The sequence below is a fragment of the Hypanus sabinus genome (genome assembly GCF_030144855.1).
Source record: "Hypanus sabinus isolate sHypSab1 chromosome X2 unlocalized genomic scaffold, sHypSab1.hap1 SUPER_X2_unloc_13, whole genome shotgun sequence".
NCBI lineage: Eukaryota > Metazoa > Chordata > Chondrichthyes > Myliobatiformes > Dasyatidae > Hypanus > Hypanus sabinus.
In genome coordinates this window covers 364510-389393 of record NW_026778983.1, presented here as the reverse complement: position 1 = coordinate 389393, position 24884 = coordinate 364510, and the positions used below count along the sequence as shown (strand labels likewise).

Here is a 24884-nt window from a genome sequence, read left to right as displayed (position 1 = left end):
AACAGTTTCACACACTCACAATGTTACAGGAAGTTTCACACACTCACAATGTTACAGGAAGTTTCACACACTCACAATGTTACAGGAACAGTTTCTCACACTCACAATGTTACAGGAAGTTTCACACACTCACAATGTTACAGGAACAGTTTCTCACACTCACAATGTTACAGGAACAGTTTCACACACTCACAATGTTACAGGAACAGTTTCACACACTCACAATGTTACAGGAAGTTTCACACACTCACAATGTTACAGGAACAGTTTCTCACACTCACAATGTTACAGGAAGTTTCACACACTCACAATGTTACAGGAAGTTTCACACACTCACAATGTTACAGGAACAGTTTCACACACTCACAATGTTACAGGAAGTTTCACACACTCACAATGTTACAGGAAGTTTCACACACTCACAATGTTACAGGAAGTTTCACGCACTCACAATGTTACAGGAACAGTTTCACACACTCACAATGTTACAGGAAGTTTCACACACTCACAATGTTACAGGAACAGTTTCACACACTCACAATGTTACAGGAAGTTTCACACACTCACAATGTTACAGGAACAGTTTCACACACTCACAATGTTACAGGAAGTTTCACACACTCACAATGTTACAGGAAGTTTCACACACTCACAATGTTACAGGAAGTTTCACACACTCACAATGTTACAGGAACAGTTTCACACACTCACAATGTTACAGATAGTTTCACACACTCACAATGTTACAGGAAGTTTCACACACTCACAATGTTACAGGAAGTTTCACACACTCACAATGTTACAGGAACAGTTTCACACACTCACAATGTTACAGGAAGTTTCACACACTCACAATGTTACAGGAACAGTTTCACACACTCACAATGTTACAGGAAGTTTCACACACTCACAATGTTACAGGAACAGTTTCACACACTCACAATGTTACAGGAACAGTTTCACACACTCACAATGTTACAGGAAGTTTCACACACTCACAATGTTACAGGAACAGTTTCACACACTCACAATGTTACAGGAAGTTTCACACACTCACAATGTTACAGGAACAGTTTCACACACTCACAATGTTACAGGAACAGTTTCTCACACTCACAATGTTACAGGAACAGTTTCACACACTCACAATGTTACAGGAAGTTTCACACACTCACAATGTTACAGGAACAGTTTCTCACACTCACAATGTTACAGGAAGTTTCACACACTCACAATGTTACAGGAACAGTTTCTCACACTCACAATGTTACAGGAAGTTTCACACACTCACAATGTTACAGGAACAGTTTCTCACACTCACAATGTTACAGGAACAGTTTCACACACTCACAATGTTACAGGAAGTTTCACACACTCACAATGTTACAGGAAGTTTCACACACTCACAATGTTACAGGAACAGTTTCACACACTCACAATGTTACAGGAAGTTTCACACACTCACAATGTTACAGGAAGTTTCACACACTCACAATGTTACAGGAACAGTTTCACACACTCACAATGTTACAGGAACAGTTTCACACACAATGTTACAGGAACAGTTTCACACACTCACAATGTTACAGGAAGTTTCACACACTCACAATGTTACAGGAAGTTTCACACACTCACAATGTTACAGGAAGTTTCACACTCACAATGTTACAGGAAGAGTTTCACACACTCACAATGTTACAGGAACAGTTTCTCACACTCACAATGTTACAGGAAGTTTCACACACTCACAATGTTACAGGAAGTTTCTCACACTCACAATGTTACAGGAAGTTTCACACACTCACAATTTTACAGGAACAGTTTCACACACTCACAATGTTACAGGAACAGTTTCACACACTCACAATGTTACAGGAACAGTTTCACACACAATGTTACAGGAACAGTTTCACGCACTCACAATGTTACAGGAAGTTTCACGCACTCACAATGTTACAGGAAGTTTCACACACTCACAATGTTACAGGAACAGTTTCACACACTCACAATGTTACAGGAAGTTTCACACACTCACAATGTTACAGGAACAGTTTCACACACTCACAATGTTACAGGAACAGTTTCTCACACTCACAATGTTACAGGAAGTTTCACACACTCACAATGTTACAGGAAGTTTCACACACTCACAATGTTACAGGAAGTTTCACACACTCACAATGTTACAGGAACAGTTTCACACACTCACAATGTTACAGGAAGTTTCACACACTCACAATGTTACAGGAAGTTTCACACACTCACAATGTTACAGGAAGTTTCACACACTCACAATGTTACAGGAAGTTTCACACACTCACAATGTTACAGGAACAGTTTCACACACTCACAATGTTACAGGAAGTTTCACACACTCACAATGTTACAGGAACAGTTTCACACACTCACAATGTTACAGGAAGTTTCACACACTCACAATGTTACAGGAAGTTTCACACACTCACAATGTTACAGGAAGTTTCACACACTCACAATGTTACAGGAGCAGTTTCACACACTCACAATGTTACAGGAAGTTTCACACACACGTCACATGAACAGTTTCTCACACACACATGTCACAGGAAGTTTCACACACACGTCACATGAACAGTTTCTCACATACACAATGTCACGGGAACAGTTTCTCTCACACACACGTCACATGAACAGTTTCTCACACACACATGTCACAGGAACAGTTTCACACACACATGTCACAGGAACAGTTTCACACACACATGTCACAGGAACAGTTTCTCTCACACACATGTCACAGGAAGTTTCACACACACATGTCACATGAACAGTTTCTCACACACACAACTTCACAGGAACAGTTTCACACACACGTCACAGGAAGTTTCACACACACATGTCACAGGAACAGTTTCACACACACATGTCACAGGAACAGTTTCACACACATGTCACAGGAACAGTTTCACACACACACATGTCACAGGAAGTTTCACACACACGTCACATGAACAGTTTCTCACACACACATGTCACAGGAACAGTTTCACACACACATGTCACAGGAACAGTTTCACACACACATGTCACAGGAACAGTTTCACACACACATGTCACAGGAACAGTTTCTCTCACACACATGTCACATGAACAGTTTCTCACATACACAATGTCACGGGAACAGTTTCACACACACAACTTCACAAGAACAGTTTCTCTCACACACACGTCACAGGAACAGCTTCTTCCCCTCTACCGCGAGATCTCTGCTGGGGCGAAGCACCCTCGGGCCCCAGCTGACTATGTTTCTCCCTCTCTTTTTGCACATTTTTATCAGTTATCTGCTGAGCTCCACTGGTGCCCCACTCGACGGACGCCAGCGTCATTGAACCGGGTTCCGAGAGCGGAAATAGGAATTCAACTCCCAGCACGCGGGCTGCACTCAGGAGCCGGCCCTGTAGGCGTCTCACCACAACTGGCCCTCGAGGCACTCAGCAGGGCTTCGGCGACACTCGTCTCCGCTGGACTGACAGAACACAGAGAGCCGCGCCGGCCCTTCGGCCCACCACGCTGTGCTAGCCCTCCATTTCCCTTTCACCCACGCTCCTGTCTGAGAACCTCTCGAACGTCCCCAACGTATCTGCCTCTACCACCATCGTTAGAATGACGTATCACTCACCGGCCACTCTCTGCGTAAACACAGAGCCCTGACACCCCCCGCCCCCCACAATACTTTCCTCCAATCACCTTAAAATCGGGCCCTCTCGTACCCGCCATTTCCGCCTGAGGGGAAAGGTACTGGCTGCCCGCTCGATCCACGGCTCTTCCGCCTCTATCAAGTCACCTCTCATCCTCCCTCGCTCCAAAGAGAAACCGCCCCACCACCAGCCCAATCAACGTGTGCAGGTGCAACACCCCCCGGGAACGGTCTCACTGCAGAAGCAGTGTTTGGGTCACGGTCGGAGATAACGGGGGTGGGGGTGTGCCTGACACCGGATGCGAGCTGGCTCGATTGTTTGGCGGGAGACGGAGCGAGGAGACGCCGGAGAGGAGAGGTCGTAGGATGGAATTGGAGCGGGGCTGGGAGTCGACAGAGCCCCGGGGGAAAGCGGCGGGAGGATCGGTGAAGGGGGAACCGCGAGCTCCAGCTTGTGCACTGTGCGCTGTTTCTTTTTCTTTTTCTGCTTTTTCTTCACAAACCCCGTCGTCAGATTAAGAACTACAAAGCTGAATCGTTTAACCGTACGCGGAGTACTGTCTGTTGTTTCGTGGCACTGACTTGTAACGGGGTAACGAATCATGCAGCGTCCACACAAACGGGGGGGGGGTTTTGGGGCGGGCTCGCGTCTCCAACTCGCCCGATTGGCCAGGCCAAAGTCCGTCTTCCCTCGATTTACACAGCTGACAGAACCTGAGGGTCACACTCATAAGACTAGCTCTCCATTCCAGGCAGTATCCTGGTAAATCTCTCTAAAGCACCCTCTCTACGTCCTCCCTGAAATGAGGAGACCAGCACTGAGCACAATATTCAATGGCGGGTCTACCCCCGGGCTTTATAAAGTTACCGAGCGACTCTGGAACTCGATCCCCCGAGAAACGATGGCCTTCTTGACAACCCTGTCAACTTGCACGGCCACTTTGAAGGATCTACGGACGTGGAGACCAAGGTCCTTCTGTGCCCATGTTCCTTAGGGCAGAGTTTTGTCTCCAAAAAGCAGATGCCCTATTATAGAATGCCGACAGAACATGTCTGCAGCCAATCAAAAATGAAGTATATAAGCTCAAGGGCTTCTGCAGAGGCTGGAAATACAGAGCAACACACACACTCACTCACAAACTCACTCACTCACACACACAGTCACACACACACTCACACACGCACACACACACAATTCTGGAGAAAGTCAGCTGGTCAGGCAGCGTCTATGGAGAGGGATAAACAGTCAACGTTTTACACTCAGACCCTTCATCAGGGCTGGAAAAGAAAGGGCGGGGGGAATGCCAGAATAGGAAGGGAGGGGTAAGGAGGCTAGCTGGAAGGTGATAGGTGAAGCCAGGTGGGTGGGGAAGGTAAAGGGCTGGAGAGGAAGGAATCTGACAGGAGAGGAGAGTGGACCGTGGGAGAAAGGGAAGGAGGAGGGACACCGGGGGAGGTGATGGGTGGGAGAGGTAAAGGGCTGGAGAGGAAGGAATCTGATAGGAGAGGAGAGTGGACCGTGGGAGAAAGGGAAGGAGGAGGGACACCGGGGGGAGGTGATGGGTGGGAAAGGTAAAGGGCTGGAGAGGAAGGAATCTGACAGGAGAGGAGAGTGGACCGTGGGAGAAAGGGAAGGAGCAGGGACACCAGGGGGAGGTGATCAATGGGAAGGTAAAGGGCTGGAGAGGAAGGAATCTGACAGGAGAGGAGAGTGGACCGTGGGAGAAAGGGAAGGAGGAGTAACACCTGCGGCAGGTGACGGGTGGGAAAGGTAAAGGGCTGGAGAGGAAGGAATCTGATAGGAAAGGAGAGTGGACCGTGGGGGAAAGGGAAGGAGGAGGGACACCAGGGGGAGGTGATGGGTGGGAAAGGTAAAGGGCTGGAGAGGAAGGAATCTGACAGGAGAGGAGAGTGGACCGTGGGTGAAAGGGAAGGAGGAGGGACACCAGGGGGAGGTGATGGGTGGGAAAGGTAAAGGGCTGGAGAGGAAGGAATCTGACAGGAGAGGAGAGTGGACCGTGGGTGAAAGGGAAGGAGGAGGGACACCAGGGGGAGGTGATCGATGGGAAGGTAAAGGGCTGGAGAGGAAGGCATCTGACAGGAGAGGAGAGTGGACCGTGGGAGAAAGGGAAGGAGGAGGGACACCAGGGGGAGGTGACGGGTGGGAAAGGTAAAGGGCTGGAGAGGAAGGAATCTGACAGGAGAGGAGAGTGGACCGTGGGAGAAAGGGAAGGAGGAGGGACACCAGGGGGAGGTGATGGGTGGGAGAGGTAAAGGGCTGGAGAGGAAGGAATCTGACAGGAGAGGAGAGTGGACCGTGGGAGAAAGGGAAGGAGGAGGGACACCAGGGGGAGGTGATGGGTGGGAGAGGTAAAGGGCTGGAGAGGAAGGAATCTGACAGGAGAGGAGAGTGGACCGTGGGTGAAAGGGAAGGAGGAGGGACACCGGGGGGAGGTGATGGGTGGGAAAGGTAAAGGGCTGGAGAGGAAGGAATCTGACAGGAGAGGAGAGTGGACCGTGGGTGAAAGGGAAGGAGGAGGGACACCAGGGGGAGGTGATCGATGGGAAGGTAAAGGGCTGGAGAGGAAGGCATCTGACAGGAGAGGAGAGTGGACCGTGGGAGAAAGGGAAGGAGGAGGGACACCAGGGGGAGGTGACGGGTGGGAAAGGTAAAGGGCTGGAGAGGAAGGAATCTGACAGGAGAGGAGAGTGGACCGTGGGAGAAAGGGAAGGAGGAGGGACACCAGGGGGAGGTGATGGGTGGGAGAGGTAAAGGGCTGGAGAGGAAGGAATCTGACAGGAGAGGAGAGTGGACCGTGGGAGAAAGGGAAGGAGGAGGGACACCAGGGGGAGGTGATGGGTGGGAGAGGTAAAGGGCTGGAGAGGAAGGAATCTGATAGGAGAGGAGAGTGGACCGTGGGAGAAAGGGAAGGAGGAGGGACACCAGGGGGAGGTGATGGGTGGGAGAGGTAAAGGGCTGGAGAGGAAGGAATCTGACAGGAGAGGAGAGTGGACCGTGGGAGAGAGGGAAGGAGGAGGGAGTTGAGGAGTAGAGTTAAGAGGCCGGAGTGTGGATTTGAAGAGGGAAGGGGAGAGGGGGAAAAAATTTACTTGAAGGAGAAACCTATGTTCATGCCATTAGGTCGGAGGTTACCCGTAAAAATGACGAATATTTGTAAGAGGATCCCAGTGATTTGAGCTTACCTCCTCTTTGACAGTGCCGAATTCCGGGTCTAGGGCCTTAAAGTGGTATCTGTAGTTGCCTTCCCGATCGATTGCTGCTTTGAAATCTTTGAGAGTCACCTCACCAAGGCTGGAAGAGTTGGGTCGACAAGTCAGAGATGAGCAGTTTTAAAACTGGATTGTATAATAGGTCAACTTAAGTCGGAAAACGCCCCCCGCCCCCGAGTGAACATGGAAGGGAGAAAGTGCCAAGTTCTATCTGGAGTGTCAGTACCTCCAGTTCAACCCCGACTTTTTGTGTGTATCCCACCCCCGCCGCTGTCAGACTGTGGTTTATCATTGCCATGTGCTCCTGTCCCAGCACCCCCCCCCCCCCCGGGTCACTGAGTACTCCGTCTCACCTGTTTCTCATTGTTACCTGTACTGCTGCCATTTCTGTCTCATTGTTCTCCCCCTATCACCTGCCTCTGTGTTTATTGCTCAGTGTATTTCCGTCCGGTGCTTTCACCTGCTCGTTGCCAGATCGTGTTGGCAAATTCTCCTGAGCCTTTCCAGCATTTGTCCCTGAGCTCTGTCCTTCTGAGTATCGACCCTCCCTGCCTGTTTCTTGACCCCGATTTTACCTCAATAGACCTGGTTTCTCGGCCCTGCCTGTTTCCCCCGATTCTGACTTCCGCCTGAACTTCGGACGCCCGACTTTGCTTGCCCCGCGGGATCTGTGACTCAATAAGTATCGCAGCGTGCACGGCACGCGGTCTGCGCCTGGGACCCCCGCTCCAGCCCCCGATATCGAGAGTCAGTCTGCAGTCTGTGACCTTTATGTCTGATTCGAGTGGGCCGTGCTTTTAAAGCGAAGGGGGTGAATTAAAAGTTTGAAGTTCAAAGTAAAGAAAAAAAATATATAGTACACGCGCATGAACAATTCCAAGAATCATTTCCTTGTGGACATATGCAGTAAGTACAAAGATACACAATAAAATCAGTGCAAGACCACACCCGACAGGATGGATGCACGAGCAACCTGCACAAACCCAAAAGAGAAATTAATTAATAAGCAAGCAGGAATATGAGATGACGAGCACTTGTTCGTGGGTTGCGGGAACAGTTCAGTGGCGGGGCGAGTGAGGTTGAGGCGAATTAGCGGACGCGTTTTCGGGCACACAGAGAGGCGGGGGTGCCTGGAATGCCCGGTCAGGGGGTCAGATACGACAGGGGGCGTTGAGAAGGCTCTCAGATAAGCGCACGAATGTGCCGAGTGCAGAGAGAGGGGACCAGCTCCATTCAAAGTTCAAAGTGAGTTCAAGAACACACGCGTCACTGCACACTAATCCCGAGACTCGTTTTCTAGCAGGCGTTTACGGGAAGGGAAAGGAACTCGATAGCGTTAAAGACCCACAAACAACCGATGTGCGAATGAGGACAAATCGTGCAAGTGATGTAAAAAATGAGATAAAGAAATAACACTGAGAAGAAAGGACTTCCTTTGGGGTCTGCAGAGAACCAGCATGACACCTAAACCTTTGACAAACCTCTAGAGGTGTGCTTCACAGCCTGGGAGGGAAAAACCAATGCCTTTGCATGGAAAATCCAACAAAAAGTAGTGAATTCAGCCCAGTCCATCATGGGTAAAGCCCTCCCAAACAAAGAACACATCTACATGAAACACTGTCGCAGGAAAGCAGCATCCATCATCAGAGATCCTCACCACACACACTGTGCTCTCTTCTCGCTGCTGCCATCAGGAAGGAGGTACAGGAGCCTCAGGACCCACACCACCAGGTTCAGGGACAGTTATTACCCTTCAACCATCAGGAAGGAGGTACAGGAGCCTCAGGACCCACACCACCAGGTTCAGGGACAGTTATTACTCCTCAACCATCAGGAAGGAGTTACAGGAGCCTCAGGACCCACACCACCAGGTTCAGGAACAGTTATCACCCCTCAAACATCAGGAAGGAGGTACAGGAGCCTCAGGACCCACACCACCAGGTTCAGGGACTGTTATTACCCCTCAACCATCAGGAAGGAGTTACAGGAGCCTCAGGACCCACACCACCAGGTTCAGGAACAGTTATCACCCCTCAACCATCAGGAAGGAGGTACAGGAGCCTCAGGACCCACACCACCAGGTTCAGGAACAGTTATCACCCCTCAACCATCAGGAAGGAGGAACAGGAGCCTCAGGACCCACACCACCAGGTTCAGGAACAGTTATTACTCCTCAACCATCAGGAAGGAGGTACAGGAGCCTCAGGACCCACACCACCAGGTTCAGGAACAGTTATTACTCCTCAACCATCAGGAAGGAGGTACAGGAGCCTCAGGACCCACACCACCAGGTTCAGGAACAGTTATCATCCCTCAACCATCAGGAAGGAGGTACAGGAGCCTCAGGACCCACACCACCAGGTTCAGGGACAGTTATCACCCCTCAACCATCAGGGAGGAGGTACAGGAGCCTGAAGACACACACTCAGTGACTCAGTAACAGCTTCTTCCCCTCCGCCATCAGGGAGGAGGTACAGGAGCCTGAAGACACACACTCAGCGATTCAGGAACAGCTTCTTCCCCTCTGCCATCAGGGAGGAGGTACAGGAGCCTGAAGACACACATTCAGCGATTCAGGAACAGCTTCTTCCCCTCCGCCATCAGGGAGGAGGTACAGGAGCCTGAAGACACACACTCAGCGATTCAGGAACAGCTTCTTCCCCTCCGCCATTCAGGGAGGAGGTACAGGAGCCTGAAGACACACACTCAGCGATTCAGGAACAGCTTCTTCCCCTCTGCCATCAGGGAGGAGGTACAGGAGCCTGAAGACACACACTCAGCGATTCGGGAACAGCTTCTTCCCCTCCGCCGTCAGGGAGGAGGTACAGGAGCCTGAAGACACACACTCAGCGATTCAGGAACAGCTTCTTCCCCTCCGCCATCAGGGAGGAGGTACAGGAGCCTGAAGACACACACTCAGCGATTCAGGAACAGCTTCTTCCCCTCCGCCATCCGATTTCCTGAATGGACATTGAACCCCTGGACACCACCTCAACGTTTTTTTCATATTTTTGCAACATATTTAAATTAACTATTTCATATACATACATAATGTAATTCTATATTCCCCCCTATATTATCATGTATTGCCGCTAGGATAACAGATTTCACGACACACGTGCCGGTGATTTTAAACCTGATTCTGATTCCTGACGGGGATGTCTCTGGATTGTGGGAGGAAACCCAGGAGTCCCACGGGGAGGACGCGCGGACAGACGGCACTGGGACTGAGCGCCGAGCCCTGTGCTGTAATAGCGCCTCACCGACTGCCACGCTTCTGTGATGCCTCATCAATGGTTACCGTCTTACATGAACACCGTCTGACCTTGTGAGCATCACGTGGAAAGTCAGTGTGTCCGTGTGTGTGAGTGAGTGAGTGAGAGAGAGAGAGAGAGAGGGAGAGGGAGAGGGAGAAAGAGGGAGGGAGGCAGAGAGAGAGAGAGAGGGAGAGAGAGGGACAGTAAGAGGGAGAGAGGCAGACAGAAAAGGAGAGAGAGGGGGAGAGAGAGAGGAAGAAAGTGTGAGAGAGGGGGAGAGAGAGGGGGGAGACAGAGAAGGAGAGAGAGAGGGAGAGGGAGAGGGGGAGAGAGAGAGGAAGTGTGGGGAGAGGGAGAGAGAGGGAGAGAGTGGAGCAGAGAGAGACAGAGAGAGACAGAGAGGGAGGGAAAGGGAGAGAGAGAGGGAGGGAAAGGGAAAGAGAGGGAGAGGGAGAAAGAGAGAGAGAGTGGGGTAGAGACAGAGACGGAAGGAGGGAGAGAGACAGAGAGAGTGAGAGGGAGGGAGGGAGACAGAGAGGGAGAGGGGAGAGAGAGAGACAGAAAGAGGGAGGGACAGAGGGAGAGAGAAAAGGAAGAGAAAGAAAGAGAGTGGGGGCAGAGAGAGAGGGGAGACAGAGGGAGAGATGGGGGAGAGAGGGAGAAAGTGTGAGAGAGGGGGAGAGAGAGAGAGACAAAGGGAGAGAGAGACAGAGAGGGAGAGAGAGGGAGAAAGTGTGAGAGGGAGAGCGAAAGGGAGAAAGGGAGAGACAGAGGTAGAGAGAGGGAGAGAGGGGGAGACAGAGAAGGAGAGAGAGGGAGAGAGAGAAAGAGAGAGACAGAAAGAGGGAGAGAGAGAGAGGGAGAGAGAGAGAGAGTGTGAGAGAGGGTTAGGGAGGGAGAGAGGGGGAGACAGAGAACGAGAGAAAGGGAGAGGGGGAGAGAGGGAGAGAGGGAGAAAGTGTGAGAGAGGGAGAGATAGAGGGAGAGAGAAAGGGAGAGACAGAGGTAGAGAGAGGGAGAGAGACAGAAAGGGAGAGAGGGGGAGACAGAGAGGGAGAGAGAGAAAGAGAGAGTGGGGCAGAGAGAGAGAGTGACAGAGAGAGAGAGAGAGAGAGAGAGAGACAGAAAGAGGGAGAGAGAGTGGGGGTAGAGAGAGACAGAGGGGGAGAGAGAGAGGGAGACAGAGGGAGAGAGAGACACAGAGGGAGGGAGAGACAGAGAGGAAGAGAGAGAAGGAGAGAGAGGGGGAGAGAGCGGGAGAAAGTGTGAGGGGGGTAGGGAGAGGGAGAGAATGGGAGAGAGAGTGAGAGGGAGAGAGAGGGAGGGAGGGGGGGGAGAGAGAGGGGGAGAGGGAGAGAGGGAGGGAGAGGGAGGGAGAGAGGGAAAGAGGGGAGAGAGAGGGGGAGAGGGAGGAAGAGAGAGGGAGGGAGTGAGAGAGAGGGAGGGAGAGGGGGAGAGAGAGTGAGGGAGAGAGAGAGGGAGAGAAAGGGAGGGAGAGAGAGGGAGAGAAACAAACTCATCTGAACTGGAACCTGCCCTCAAGGATGTTGGTCCCCTCTGGTTCAAGCGTAACCCATCCCTTTAGTACAGTCCACACCTTCCCCCGAAGAGATCCCAATGATCCAGATACAAAAGCTTCATTTACAGGTCGAGTCTGTGGTAAGGAAGGCGAGTGCAACGTTGGGATTTATTTCAAGGAGAATTGAATATAAAAGCAAGGTGATAACGCTGAGGCTTTATAAGACACAAGTCAGCCACACTTGGAGAATTGTCAACAGTTCTGGGCCCCGCATCTCAGGGAGGATGTGTTGTCACTGGAGAGAGTCCAGAGGAGGTTCACGAGGACGATTCCGGGAACGAAGGGGTTAACACCTGAGGAGTGTTCGGCAGCTTCGGGCCTGTCCTCGCTCCTCGCTGGAATTTAGGAGAATGCGTGGGGGGCGGGAGGGGGGAGGGATTCTCATTGAAACCAACAGAATGTTGACAGGACTGGATAGGGTGGATGTGGAGAGGATGTTTCCTAGGGTGTGGGGGGGGGGGGAGTGATCCAGAAATAGAGGGCCCTTCGAGACAGAGATAAGGAGGATTTATTTTCCAGCCAGAGAGCAGTGAATCTGTGGAATGCCCTGCCACAGGACTGCGGCGGGGGCCAGGCCCGTGCGTGGATTTAAGGCGGGAGTCGATCCTTTCCTGATCGGTTGGGATATGGCGCGAAGGCAGGTTGTGTGGGATCCGGGATCAGCCGTGATGGAATGGTGGTAAAGACTCGAAGGGCTGCACGGCCTTAATTCTGCTCCTGTCCCTTACGGAATCGGAATAGTCCGAAGTGAACGAGTTCCTGCCTTCGCCCCTGCCCAACACCAGAGTCTACTTGGGTGAAGGTTCATTTTAATAGCAGGTAATCGATACAGTGTCCAGTCTGAAATTCCCACTCTTCAGGACAAGAATGAATGATAGGAACACGGAAGTGCCCCCTCCTCCCTCCTCTAATACCTATTACAGCTTCTGATATTTAATTGAAATCACCACAGATATGCAATATACAGAAAGGTGCCGGAAAAAGAGTTAGTCACACCACGAGGGATAAGACTGTCTGTCCCACTCTCGTCGGGGAGGGGGCTACGTAGCACCTACAACGGGACCATGAAGGATCCCACCCACCCTGCTCACGGACTGTCCGTCCCACTCCCGTCGGGGAGGGGGCTACGTAGCATCCACACCGGACCATGAGGGATCCCACCCACCCTGCTCACAGACTGTCTGTCCCACTCCCGTCGGGGAGGGGGCTACGTAGCATCCACACCGGGACCGTGAAGGATCCCACCCACCCTGCTCACGGACTGTCTGTCCCACTCCCGTCGGGGAGGGGGCTACGTAGCATCCACACCGGGACCGTGAGGGATCCCACCCACCCTGCTCACAGACTGTCCGTCCCACTCCCGTCGGGGAGGGGGCTACGTAGCATCCACACCAGGACCGTGAAGGATCCCACCCACACTGCTCACGGACTGTCCGTCCCACTCCCGTCGGGGAGGGGGCTACGTAGCATCCACACCGGGACCGTGAGAGATCCCACCCACCCTGCTCACAGACTGTCTGTCCCACTCTCGTCGGGGAGGGGGCTACGTAGCACCTACAACGGGACCGTGAAGGATCCCACCCACCCTGCTCATGGACTGTCCGTCCCACTCCCGTCGGGGAGGGGGCTACGTAGCATCCACACCGGGACCGTGAGAGATCCCACCCACCCTGCTCACGGACTGTCTGTCCCACTCCCGTCGGGGAGGGGGCTACGTAGCATCCACACCTGGACCGTGAAGGATCCCACCCACCCCGCTCACAGACTGTCTGTCCCACTCCCTTTGGGGAGGGGGCTACGTAGCATCCACACCAGGACCGTGAAGGATCCCAACCACCCCGCTCACAGACTGTCTGTCCCACTCCCGTCGGGGAGGGGGCTACGTAGCATCCATACCGGGACCGTGAAGGATCCCACCCACCCTGCTCACGGACTGTCCGTCCCACTCCCGTCGGGGAGGGGGCTACGTAGCATCCACACCAGGACCGTGAAGGATCCCACCCACCCCGCTCACAGACTGTCTGTCCCACTCCCGTCGGGGAGGGGGCTACGTAGCATCCACACCAGGACCGTGAAGGATCCCACCCACCCTGCTCACGGACTGTCTGTCCCACTCCCGTCGGGGAGGGGGCTACGTAGCATCCACACCGGGACCGTGAGGGATCCCACCCACCCTGCTCACAGACTGTCCGTCCCACTCCCGTCGGGGAGGGGGCTACGTAGCATCCACACCAGGACCGTGAAGGATCCCACCCACACTGCTCACGGACTGTCCGTCCCACTCCCGTCGGGGAGGGGGCTACGTAGCATCCACACCGGGACCGTGAGAGATCCCACCCACCCTGCTCACAGACTGTCTGTCCCACTCTCGTCGGGGAGGGGGCTACGTAGCACCTACAACGGGACCGTGAAGGATCCCACCCACCCTGCTCATGGACTGTCCGTCCCACTCCCGTCGGGGAGGGGGCTACGTAGCATCCACACCGGGACCGTGAGAGATCCCACCCACCCTGCTCACGGACTGTCTGTCCCACTCCCGTCGGGGAGGGGGCTACGTAGCATCCACACCTGGACCGTGAAGGATCCCACCCACCCCGCTCACAGACTGTCTGTCCCACTCCCTTTGGGGAGGGGGCTACGTAGCATCCACACCAGGACCGTGAAGGATCCCAACCACCCCGCTCACAGACTGTCTGTCCCACTCCCGTCGGGGAGGGGGCTACGTAGCATCCATACCGGGACCGTGAAGGATCCCACCCACCCTGCTCACGGACTGTCCGTCCCACTCCCGTCGGGGAGGGGGCTACGTAGCATCCACACCAGGACCGTGAAGGATCCCACCCACCCCGCTCACAGACTGTCTGTCCCACTCCCGTCGGGGAGGGGGCTACGTAGTATCCACACCGGGACCGTGAAGGATCCCACCCACCCTGCTCACGGACTGTCCGTCCCACTCCCGTTGGGGAGGGGGCTACGTAGCATCCACACCGGGACCGTGAGGGATCCCACCCACCCTGCTCACGGACTGTCCGTCCCACTCCCGTCGGGGAGGGGGCTACGTAGCATCCACACCGGGACCGTGAAGGATCCCACCCACCTTGCTCGCGGACTGTCTGTCCCACTCCCGTCGGGGAGGGGGCTACGTAGCATCCACACCGGGACCGTGAAGGATCCCACCCACCCTGCTTGCGGACTGTCCGTCCCACTCCCGTCGGGGAGGGTGCTACGTAGCATCCACACCGGGACCGTGAAGGATCCCACCCACCCTGCTCACGGACTGTCTGTCCCACTCCCATCGGGGAGGGGGTTACGTAGCATCCACACCGGGACCGTGAAGGGTCCCACCCACCCTGCTCACGGACTGTCCGTCCCACTCCCGTCGGGGAGGGGGCTGCGTAGCATCCACACCAGGACCCACCAGACTCAAAAGCAGTGACTTTCCCCCAAACAGTGAAGCTGATCGACATCTCCACCCACTGACCCACTCCTCCACACTCCCAATCACCCACCGACCCACCCTTCCACACCCCCAATCACCCACTGACCCACCCCTCCACACCCCCAATCACCCACTGACCCACTCCACACTCCCAATCACCCACCGACCCACCCCTCCACACCCCCAATCACCCACTGACCCACCCCTCCACACCCCCAAACACCCACTGACCCACCCCTCCACACCCCCCAATCACCCACTGACCCTCCCCTCCACACCCCCAAACACCACCTGACCCACTCCTCCACACCCCCCCAATCACCCACTGACCCACCCCTCCACACCCCCAATCACCCACTGACCCTCCCCTCCACACCCCTGACCACCCACTGACCCACCCCTCCACACCCCCAATCACCCACTGACCCACCCCTCCACACCCCCACCCACTGACCCACCCCTCCACAACCCCCCCAATCACCCACTGACCCACCACTCCACACCCCCAATCACCCACTGACCCACCCCTCCACACCCCCAACCACCCACTGACCCGCCCCACCACACCCCCCAACTACCCACTGACCCACCACTCCACACCCCCAATCACTCACTGACCCACCACTCCACACCCCCAATCACCCACTGACCCACCCCTCCACACCCCCAATCACCCACTGACCCACCCCTCCACACCCCAATCACCCACTGACCCACCCACACCCCCAACCACCCACTGACCCACCACTCCACATCCCCAATCACCCACTGACCCACCCCTCCACACCCCCAATCACCCACTGACCCACCCCTCCACACCCCCAATCACCCACTGACCCACCCCTCCACACCCCCAATCACCCACTGACCCACCACTCCACACCCCCAATCACCCACTGACCCACCCCTTCACACCCCCAATCACCCACTGACCCACCCCTCCACACCCCCAATCACCCACAGACCCACCCCTCCACACCCCCAATCACCCACTGACCCACCCTTCCACACCCCCAATCACCCACTGACCCACCCCTCCACACCCCCAATCACCCACTGACCCACCCCTCCTCACCCCCGATCACCCACTGACCCACCACTCCACACCCCCAATCACCCACTGACCCACCCCTCCACACCCCCAATCACCCACTGACCCACCCCTCCACACCCCCAATCACCCACTGACCCACCACTCCACACCCCCAATCACCCACTGACCCACCACTCCACACCCCCAATCACCCACTGACCCACCCCTCCATACCCCCAATCACCCACTGACCCACCCCTCCACACCCCAATCACCCACTGACCCACCCACACCCCCAACCACCCACTGACCCACCACTCCACATCCCCAATCACCCACTGACCCACCTCTCCACACCCCCAATCACCCACTGACCCACCCCTCCACACCCCCAATCACCACTACTTTATCATTTCCTGTCAGAGTCACCCTCTGTACAGACACTCCTGTGCCTAGAGTCACTTTATGGACAGACAATCGATCTGTGTGTTTAAGCTACCTTACACTTTTCAGTTTGTACATTGTAATCATTTTTCTGATGTCAAATGGAACTCCTGAACTATACATTTACTGCACTTTACTTATCGAGACACAGAGTGGAACACTCCCTTCGATTTGCGCCGCCCGGCTGTCTCCGATCGAACCCGAGCCGAATCGCAGCACAATTCACAACGACCGACTAACTCGCGAACCGCTACGTCTTCGGAGAGCGGGAGGAAACCCGACCGCGAGGACGATGCAACAGCCGGAACTGAGCTCCGAGCTCCGACAGCGGCGTGCGTTCCCGTCGCAGGTTCCCCGAGCATACTTGCCTCTTTGGAATGCTCATCACGATGGGGACGAGGCTGCGGGTGGTGAAGTACAGCACCTTCGTGAGGGAGGAGTTCCTCCGGCTGGGAGTGGGGTGATAACGCAGAGATGCTGAGGGAGAAAAGAAACTTGACTCTTAAAAGCATCCCGACACAAAATGGCGAAGGTGCAGATTGCTCCGTGTGTGGGGGATATCAAACGTTCCCTCAGCGTGAGAACCACGCTGTGTTCGTATGATATCTTCTCTCCACACAGGATCAGCTTAAACTACCAGGTATTAGTTTTGCTTAGCAAAGATCTCGTTAACCACAGATCATGCATTAAGAACGGACAGTGAAATGTCACTTCTGACAATTTCTACCCTCTCGTCCTTTTTCCAATCACCTCCCCCTTGGTGTCCCTCCTCCTTCCCTTTCTCCCACGGTCCACTCTCCTCTCCTGTCAGATTCCTTCCTCTCCAGTCCTTTACCTTTCCCACCCATCACCTCCCCCTGGTGTCCCTCCTCCTTCCCTTTCTCCCATGGTCCACTCTCCTCTCCTGTCAGAATCCTTCCTCTCCAGCCCTTTACCTCTCCCACCCATCACCTCCCCCTGGTGTCCCTCCTCCTTCCCTTTCTCCCACGGTCCACTCTCCTCTCCTATCAGATTCCTTCCTCTCCAGCCCTTTACCTCTCTCACCCATCACCTCCCCCTGGTGTCCCTCCTCCTTCCCTTTCTCCCACGGTCCACTCTCCTCTCCTATCAGATTCCTTCCTCTCTAGCCCTTTACCTTTCCCACCCGTCACCTCCCCCTGGTGTCCCTCCTCCTTCCCTTTCTCCCCCGGTCCACTCTCCTCTCCTGTCAGATTCCTTCCTCTCCAGCCCTTTACCTTTCCCACCCACCACCTCCCAGCTTCTCACTTCATCCACCCATCTTCCCCTTCACCTGGCTTCATTTATCACCTAGTCTGTCCTCCTTCCCCATTCCCTCCCCCACCACCCCCGCAAACCTTTTATTATTCCCACCCCACCCCTCCACCAACTCCTATCCAGTCCCGATGAAGGGTCTCGGCGGGAAGCGTCGACGATTTATTCATTCGCATAGATGCTGCCTGACCTGCTTGGGCCTTCCCGCACCTTGTGTGTGAAGCTCTGGAATTCCGGCGTATCATGAGAAATGTCTGCAGATTAATTGTTGAGGACTTACTGGAACTCGGTGACCAGGATTCCCTCTCCGTGCCTGATCCTCGTCCGGGATTTTTCACAGGACTCTATGAGACAACAACGACAACGCCGCGTTGGCAGGGGACCTTTCAGGAAATCAGTTATAGGGAGAGAGGGAGAGGGAGGGGAGAGAGAGAGACACACACACACTCACGCAGAGCGAGAGAGAGACGGAGACCGTCCCAGTGCAATGGCATTTTCGCTGACCTGTAAAAGGTTTAACGACTGATACTGACATTGAACTGTAACTGGTTTAATGACAGACACTTACACTGACCTGTAACAGGTTTAATGACAGACACTTACACTGAACTGTAACAGGTTTAATGACAGATACTGACACTGACCTGTAACAGGTTTAATGACAGATACTGACACTGACCTGTAACAGGCTTAATGACAGACACTGACCTGTAACAGGCTTAATGACAGTCACTGACCTGTAACAGGTTTAATGACAGACACTTACACTGACCTGTAACAAGTTTAATGACAGATACTGACACTGACCTGTAACAGGTTTAATGACAGATACTGACACTGACCTGTAACAGGCTTAATGACAGATACTGACACTGACCTGTAACAGGCTTAATGACAGATACTGACACTGACCTGTAACAGGCTTAATGACAGACACTGACCTGTAACAGGTTTAATGACAGACACTTACACTGACCTGTAACAAGTTTAATGACAGATACTGACACTGACCTGTAACAGGTTTAATGACAGACACTTACACTGACCTGTAACAAGTTTAATGACAGATACTGACACTGACCTGTAACAGGTTTAATGACAGATACTGACACTGACCTGTAACAGGCTTAATGACAGACACTGACCTGTAACAGGCTTAATGACAGACACTGACCTGTAACAGGTTTAATGACAGACACTTACACTGACCTGTAACAAGTTTAATGACAGATACTGACACTGACCTGTAACAGGTTTAATGACAGACACTTACACTGACCTGTAACAAGTTTAATGACAGATACTGACACTGACCTGTAACAGGTTTAATGACAGACACTTACACTGAACTGTAACAGGTTTAATGACAGACACTTACACTGACCTGTAACAAGTTTAATGACAGATACTGACACTGACCTGTAACAGGTTTAATGACAGACACTTACACTGAACTGTAACAGGTTTAATGACAGACACTTACACTGACCTGTAACAGGTTTAATGACAGATACTGACACTGGCCTGTAACAGGTTTAATGACAGATACTGACACTGACCTGTAACAGGTTTAATGACAGACACTTACACTGAACTGTAACAGGTTTAATGACAGACAATGACACTGACCTGTAACAGGTTTAATGACAGACACTTACACTGAACTGTAACAGGTTTAGTGACAGACAATGACACTGACGTGTAACAGGTTTAATGACAGACAATGACACTGACCTGTAACAGGTTTAATGACACTGACTATTGGAGTTTTTCGAGGATGTAACCAGGAAGTTAGACGGGGGAGATCCAGTGGATGTAGTGTACCTCGATTTTCAGAAGGCATTTGATAAGGTCCCACATAGGAGATTGGTGGGTAAAATCAGAGCTCATGGCATTGGGGGGAAGACATTGACATGGATAGAAAACTGGTTGGCAGATAGAAAGCAAAGGGAAGCAGTGAATGGGTGTTTCTGGGAATGGCAGGTGGTGACCAGTGGGGTGCCACAGGGCTCGGTATTGGGACCACAGCTGTTTACCATTTACGTTAACAATTTGGATGAAGGCATAAAAAATAACATCAGCAAATTTGCTGATGCTACCAAGCTGGGTGGCAGTGTGACATGTGATGAGGATGTTAGGAGAATTCAGGGTGACTTGGATAGGCTTGGTGAGTGGGTAGATACTTGGCAGATGACGTTTAATGTGAATAAGTGTGAGGTTATCCACTTTGGGAGTAAGAACAGGAAGGCAGGTTATTATCTGAACGGTGTAGAGTTAGGTAAGGGAGAAATACAAAGAGATCTAGGAGTCCTTGTTCATCAGTCACTGAAGGTGAATGAGCAAGTGCAGCAGGCAGTGAAGAAGGCTAATAGAATGTTGGCCTTTATTACAAAGGGAATTGAGTACAAGAGCAAGGAAATAATTTTGCATTTGTACAGGGACCTGGTGAGACCACACCTGGAGTATTGTGTACAGTTTTGGTCTCCAGGGTTAAGGAAGGACATCCTGGCTGTAGAGGAAGTGCAGCGTAGTTTCACGAGGTTAATTCCTGGGATGTCTGGACTGTCTTACGCAGAGAGGTTAGAGAGACTGGGCTTGTACACGCTGAAATTAAGAAGATTGAGAGGGGATCTGATTGAAACATATAAGATTATTAAGGGATTGGACAAGATAGAGGCAGGAAATATGTTCCAGATGCTGGGAGAGTCCAGTACCAGAGGGCATGGTTTGAGAATAAGGGGTAGGTCATTTAGGACAGAGTTAAGGAAAAACTTCTTCTCCCAGAGAGTTGTGGGGGTCTGGAATGCACTGCCTCGGAAGGCAGTGGAGGCCAATTCTCTGGATGCTTTCAAGAAGGAGCTAGATAGGTATCTTATGGATAGGGGAATCAAGGGATATGGGGACAAGGCAGGAACCGGGTATTGATAGTAGATGATCAGCCATGATCTCAGATTGGCGGTGCAGGCTTGAGGGGCCGAATGGTCTACTTCTGCACCTATTGTCTATTGACACTGACCTGTAACAGGTTTATTGACAGAAACTGACACCCACCTGTAACAGGTTTAATGACAGATACTGACACCGACCTGTAACGGGTTTAATGACTGACACTGGCCTGTAACAGGTATAATGACAGATACTGACAATGACCTATAACAGGTATAATGACAGATACTGACACTGACCTGTAACAGGTTTAATGACAGACACTGACCTGTAACAGGTTTAATGACAGACACTGACAATGACCTATAACAGGTATAATGACAGATACTGACACTGACCTGTAACAGGTTTAATGACAGACACTGACACCGACCTGTAACAGGCTTAAAGATAGACACTGACCTGTAACAGGTTTCATGACAGACACTGACACTGACCTGTAACAGGTTTATTGACAGACACTGACCTGTAACATGTATAATAACAGACACTGACACCGACCTGTAACAGGTTTATTGACAGACACTGACCTGTAACATGTATAATAACAGACACTGACACCGACCTGTAACAGGTTTATTGACAGACACCGACCTGTAACAGATATAATGACAGACACTGACACCGACCTGTAACAGGTTTAATGACAGACACTGACACCGACCTGTAACAGGCTTAAAGATAGACACTGACCTGTAACAGGTTTCATGACAGACACTGACACTGACCTGTAACAGGTTTAATGATAGACACTGACCTGTAACAGGTATAATGACAGACACTGACACTGACCTGTAACAGGCTTAATGATAGACACTGACACTGACCTGTAACATGTATAATGACAGATACTGACACTGACCTGTAACAGGTTTATTGACAGACACCGACCTGTAACAGATATAATGACAGACACTGACACCGACCTGTAACAGGTTTAATGACAGACACTGACACCGACCTGTAACAGGCTTAAAGATAGACACTGACCTGTAACAGGTTTCATGACAGACACTGACACCGACCTGTAACAGGTTTATTGACAGACACCGACCTGTAACAGGTATAATGACAGACACTGACACCCACCTGTAACAGGTTTAATGACAGACACTGACACTGACCTGTAACAGGTATAATGACAGATACTGACACTGACCTGTAACAGGTTTAATGATAGACACTGACCTATAACAGGTTTCATGACAGACACTGACACTGACCTGTAACAGGTTTATTGACAGACACTGACCTGTAACAGGTTTAATGATAGACACTGACCTGTAACAGGTTTATTGACAGACACTAACCTGTAACAGGTTTAATGACAGGCACTGACTCCGACCTGTAACAGGCTTAATGATAGACACTGACCTGTAACAGGTTTAATGACAGACACTGACCTGTAACAGGTTTAATGACAGACACTGACACTGAACTGTAAGAGGCTTAATGATAGACACTGACCTGTAACAGGTATAAAGACACACACTGACACCGACCTGTAACAGGCTTAATGATAGACACTGACACCGACCTGTAACAGGTTTATTGACAGACACTGACCTGTAACAGGCTTAATGATAGACACTGACCTGTAACAGGTTTATTGACAGACACTGACCTGTAACAGGTATAATGACAGACACTGACACCTACCTGTAACAGGCTTAATGATAGACACTGACCTGTAACAGGTTTATTGACAGACACTGACCTGTAACAGGTTTAATGACAGGCACTGACACCGACCTGTAACAGGTTTATTGACAGACACTGACCTGTAACAGGTTTAATGATAGACACTGACCTGTAACAGGTATAATGACAGACACTGACACTGACCTGTAACAGGCTTAATGATAGACACTGACACTGACCTGTAACAGGTTTATTGACAGACACTGACCTGTAACAGGTTTAATGACAGGCACTGACTCCGACCTGTAACAGGCTTAATGATAGACACTGAACTGTAACAGGTTTAATGACAGACACTGACACTGACCTGTAACAGGCTTAATGATAGACACTGACCTGTAACAGGTTTATTGACAGATACTGACCTGTAACATGTATAATGACAGACACTGACACTGACCTGTAACAGGTTTATTGACAGACACTGACCTGTAACATGTATAATGACAGACACTGACACTGACCTGTAACAGGCTTAATGATAGACACTGACACTGACCTGTAACAGGTTTATTGACAGACACTGACCTGTAACAGGTTTAATGACAGGCACTGACTCCGACCTGTAACAGGCTTAATGATAGACACTGAACTGTAACAGGTTTAATGACAGACACTGACACTGACCTGTAACAGGCTTAATGATAGACACTGACCTGTAACAGGTTTATTGACAGATACTGACCTGTAACATGTATAATGACAGACACTGACACTGACCTGTAACAGGTTTATTGACAGACACTGACCTGTAACATGTATAATGACAGACACTGACACTGACCTGTAACAGGCTTAATGATAGACACTGACACTGACCTGTAACAGGTTTAATGATAGACACTGACCTGTAACAGGTTTATTGACAGACACTGACTGTTGCTCCTATCAACAACAACTGGTTTAAAACATTCCATGGGAAATTAATGACTGTTTGGGTCAACCTGGAGGCTGATAAGACCCCAAGGACAAACATGCCCTTACCTGGTTGCTGACTCGGCCCTGTGCCTGGGCCACGTGCATTCGGTCCAATAGACTGGAGATTCCCTGTTCCAGCGTGTCGATCGTGTGGTGTTGCGGGTCGTGGCTGGCAAAGCTGTTCCGTAGACTCCGCAGCGAATCCCACACCACCTGCATTCCGTCTGTCTGGCTCGGGCAAAGGGAAGCACACAGAATATCACACGGGGCGAACTGAACCCTCATTTTCAGAGTCAACTGCTTCATTAATCGTGTGGGGGGGGTGGGGGGACTGAGTTGTGGAGTGCGAGGTAGTGCCGCAGATCAATGAAACCCTGTGGGTTGGAGTGTCGTGCCCAGTTCCGGTGCCCTCGTTCCAGCAAGGATGCGGGTCGCGTCGGAGAAGCCGTGGGAGCTTCAGAGAGCCTGAAGAGGAGATTTAGCGGGGCTCTGCCTGGATTCGCGAGCGCGTCTTATGAGGCGAGGTTGAGCAAGCTGGGTCTTTTCTCTCTGGAGCGAAGGAGGATGAGAGTCAACCTGAGGCAGCTGTGTAAACATTTTTCCACGGTGGAAATTGTGATGAGCAAACCGAACTTGAGATGGGGTCTAAAATTGACCTCCTGCCCACCATGAACTATGCTGCTAATGAGAGAGAGAGGTGGGGAGGAGGTGTCCAGTGCAGATGAGAGAGGGAGGGAGAGAGGGAGAGAGAGAGGGGGAGAGAGTGAGAGAGAGAGAGAGAGAGAGAGAGAGAGAGTGAGAGAGAGAGAGAGAGAGGGGGAGTGAGAGGGAGAGAGAGAGAGTGAGAGAGAGAGAGAGAGTGTGTGAGTGAGAGAGAGAGAGAGAGTGAGTGAGTGAGTGAGTGAGTGAGAGTGAGAGTGAGAGTGAGAGAGAGAGAGAGAGTGTGTGAGTGAGAGAGAGAGAGTGTGTGAGTGAGAGAGAGAGAGAGTGTGTGAGTGAGAGAGAGAGAGAGTGAGTGAGTGAGTGAGTGAGAGAGTGAGAGTGAGTGAGAGAGAGTGAGAGTGAGTGAGAGAGAGTGTGTGAGTGAGAGAGAGAGAGAGTGAGTGAGTGAGTGAGTGAGTGAGAGTGAGAGTGAGAGAGTGAGAGAGTGAGAGAGTGAGAGAGTGAGAGAGTGAGAGAGTGAGAGAGAGAGAGAGAGAGAGAGAGAGAGAGAGAGAGAGAGAGAGAGAGAGAGAGAGAGAGAGAGAAAAGAAGATTTAATGTCATGGCTCCTTGTCTGATTGTTTACCTTTGCTCCAAGGACACTTTTGCCTGCTTGTTAGATTCTTGCAGAGACAGCAGGGAGGAGCTGGTTTGATGGACGGCCGGTGCCCCAGGGGAGATAAAAA

General features: G+C 51.8%; 1 protein-coding gene across 6 annotated transcripts in view; it reads right to left on the bottom strand.

Moving 5' to 3' along the window:
- LOC132385735 (dixin-like) overlaps window positions 1-24884 on the bottom strand; it is a 270730-nt gene that overhangs the window by 2800 nt on the left and 243046 nt on the right. For all 6 annotated transcript variants that reach the window (XM_059957946.1, XM_059957948.1, XM_059957947.1 and 3 more), the window contains 4 exons: window positions 23563-23724; window positions 18212-18275; window positions 17028-17136; window positions 6881-6989 (listed from right to left, as the gene is read on the bottom strand). In XM_059957946.1, the coding sequence (XP_059813929.1) occupies window positions 6881-6989; window positions 17028-17136; window positions 18212-18275; window positions 23563-23724 (444 nt within the window). The remainder of the gene's footprint in view (window positions 1-6880; window positions 6990-17027; window positions 17137-18211; window positions 18276-23562; window positions 23725-24884) is intronic.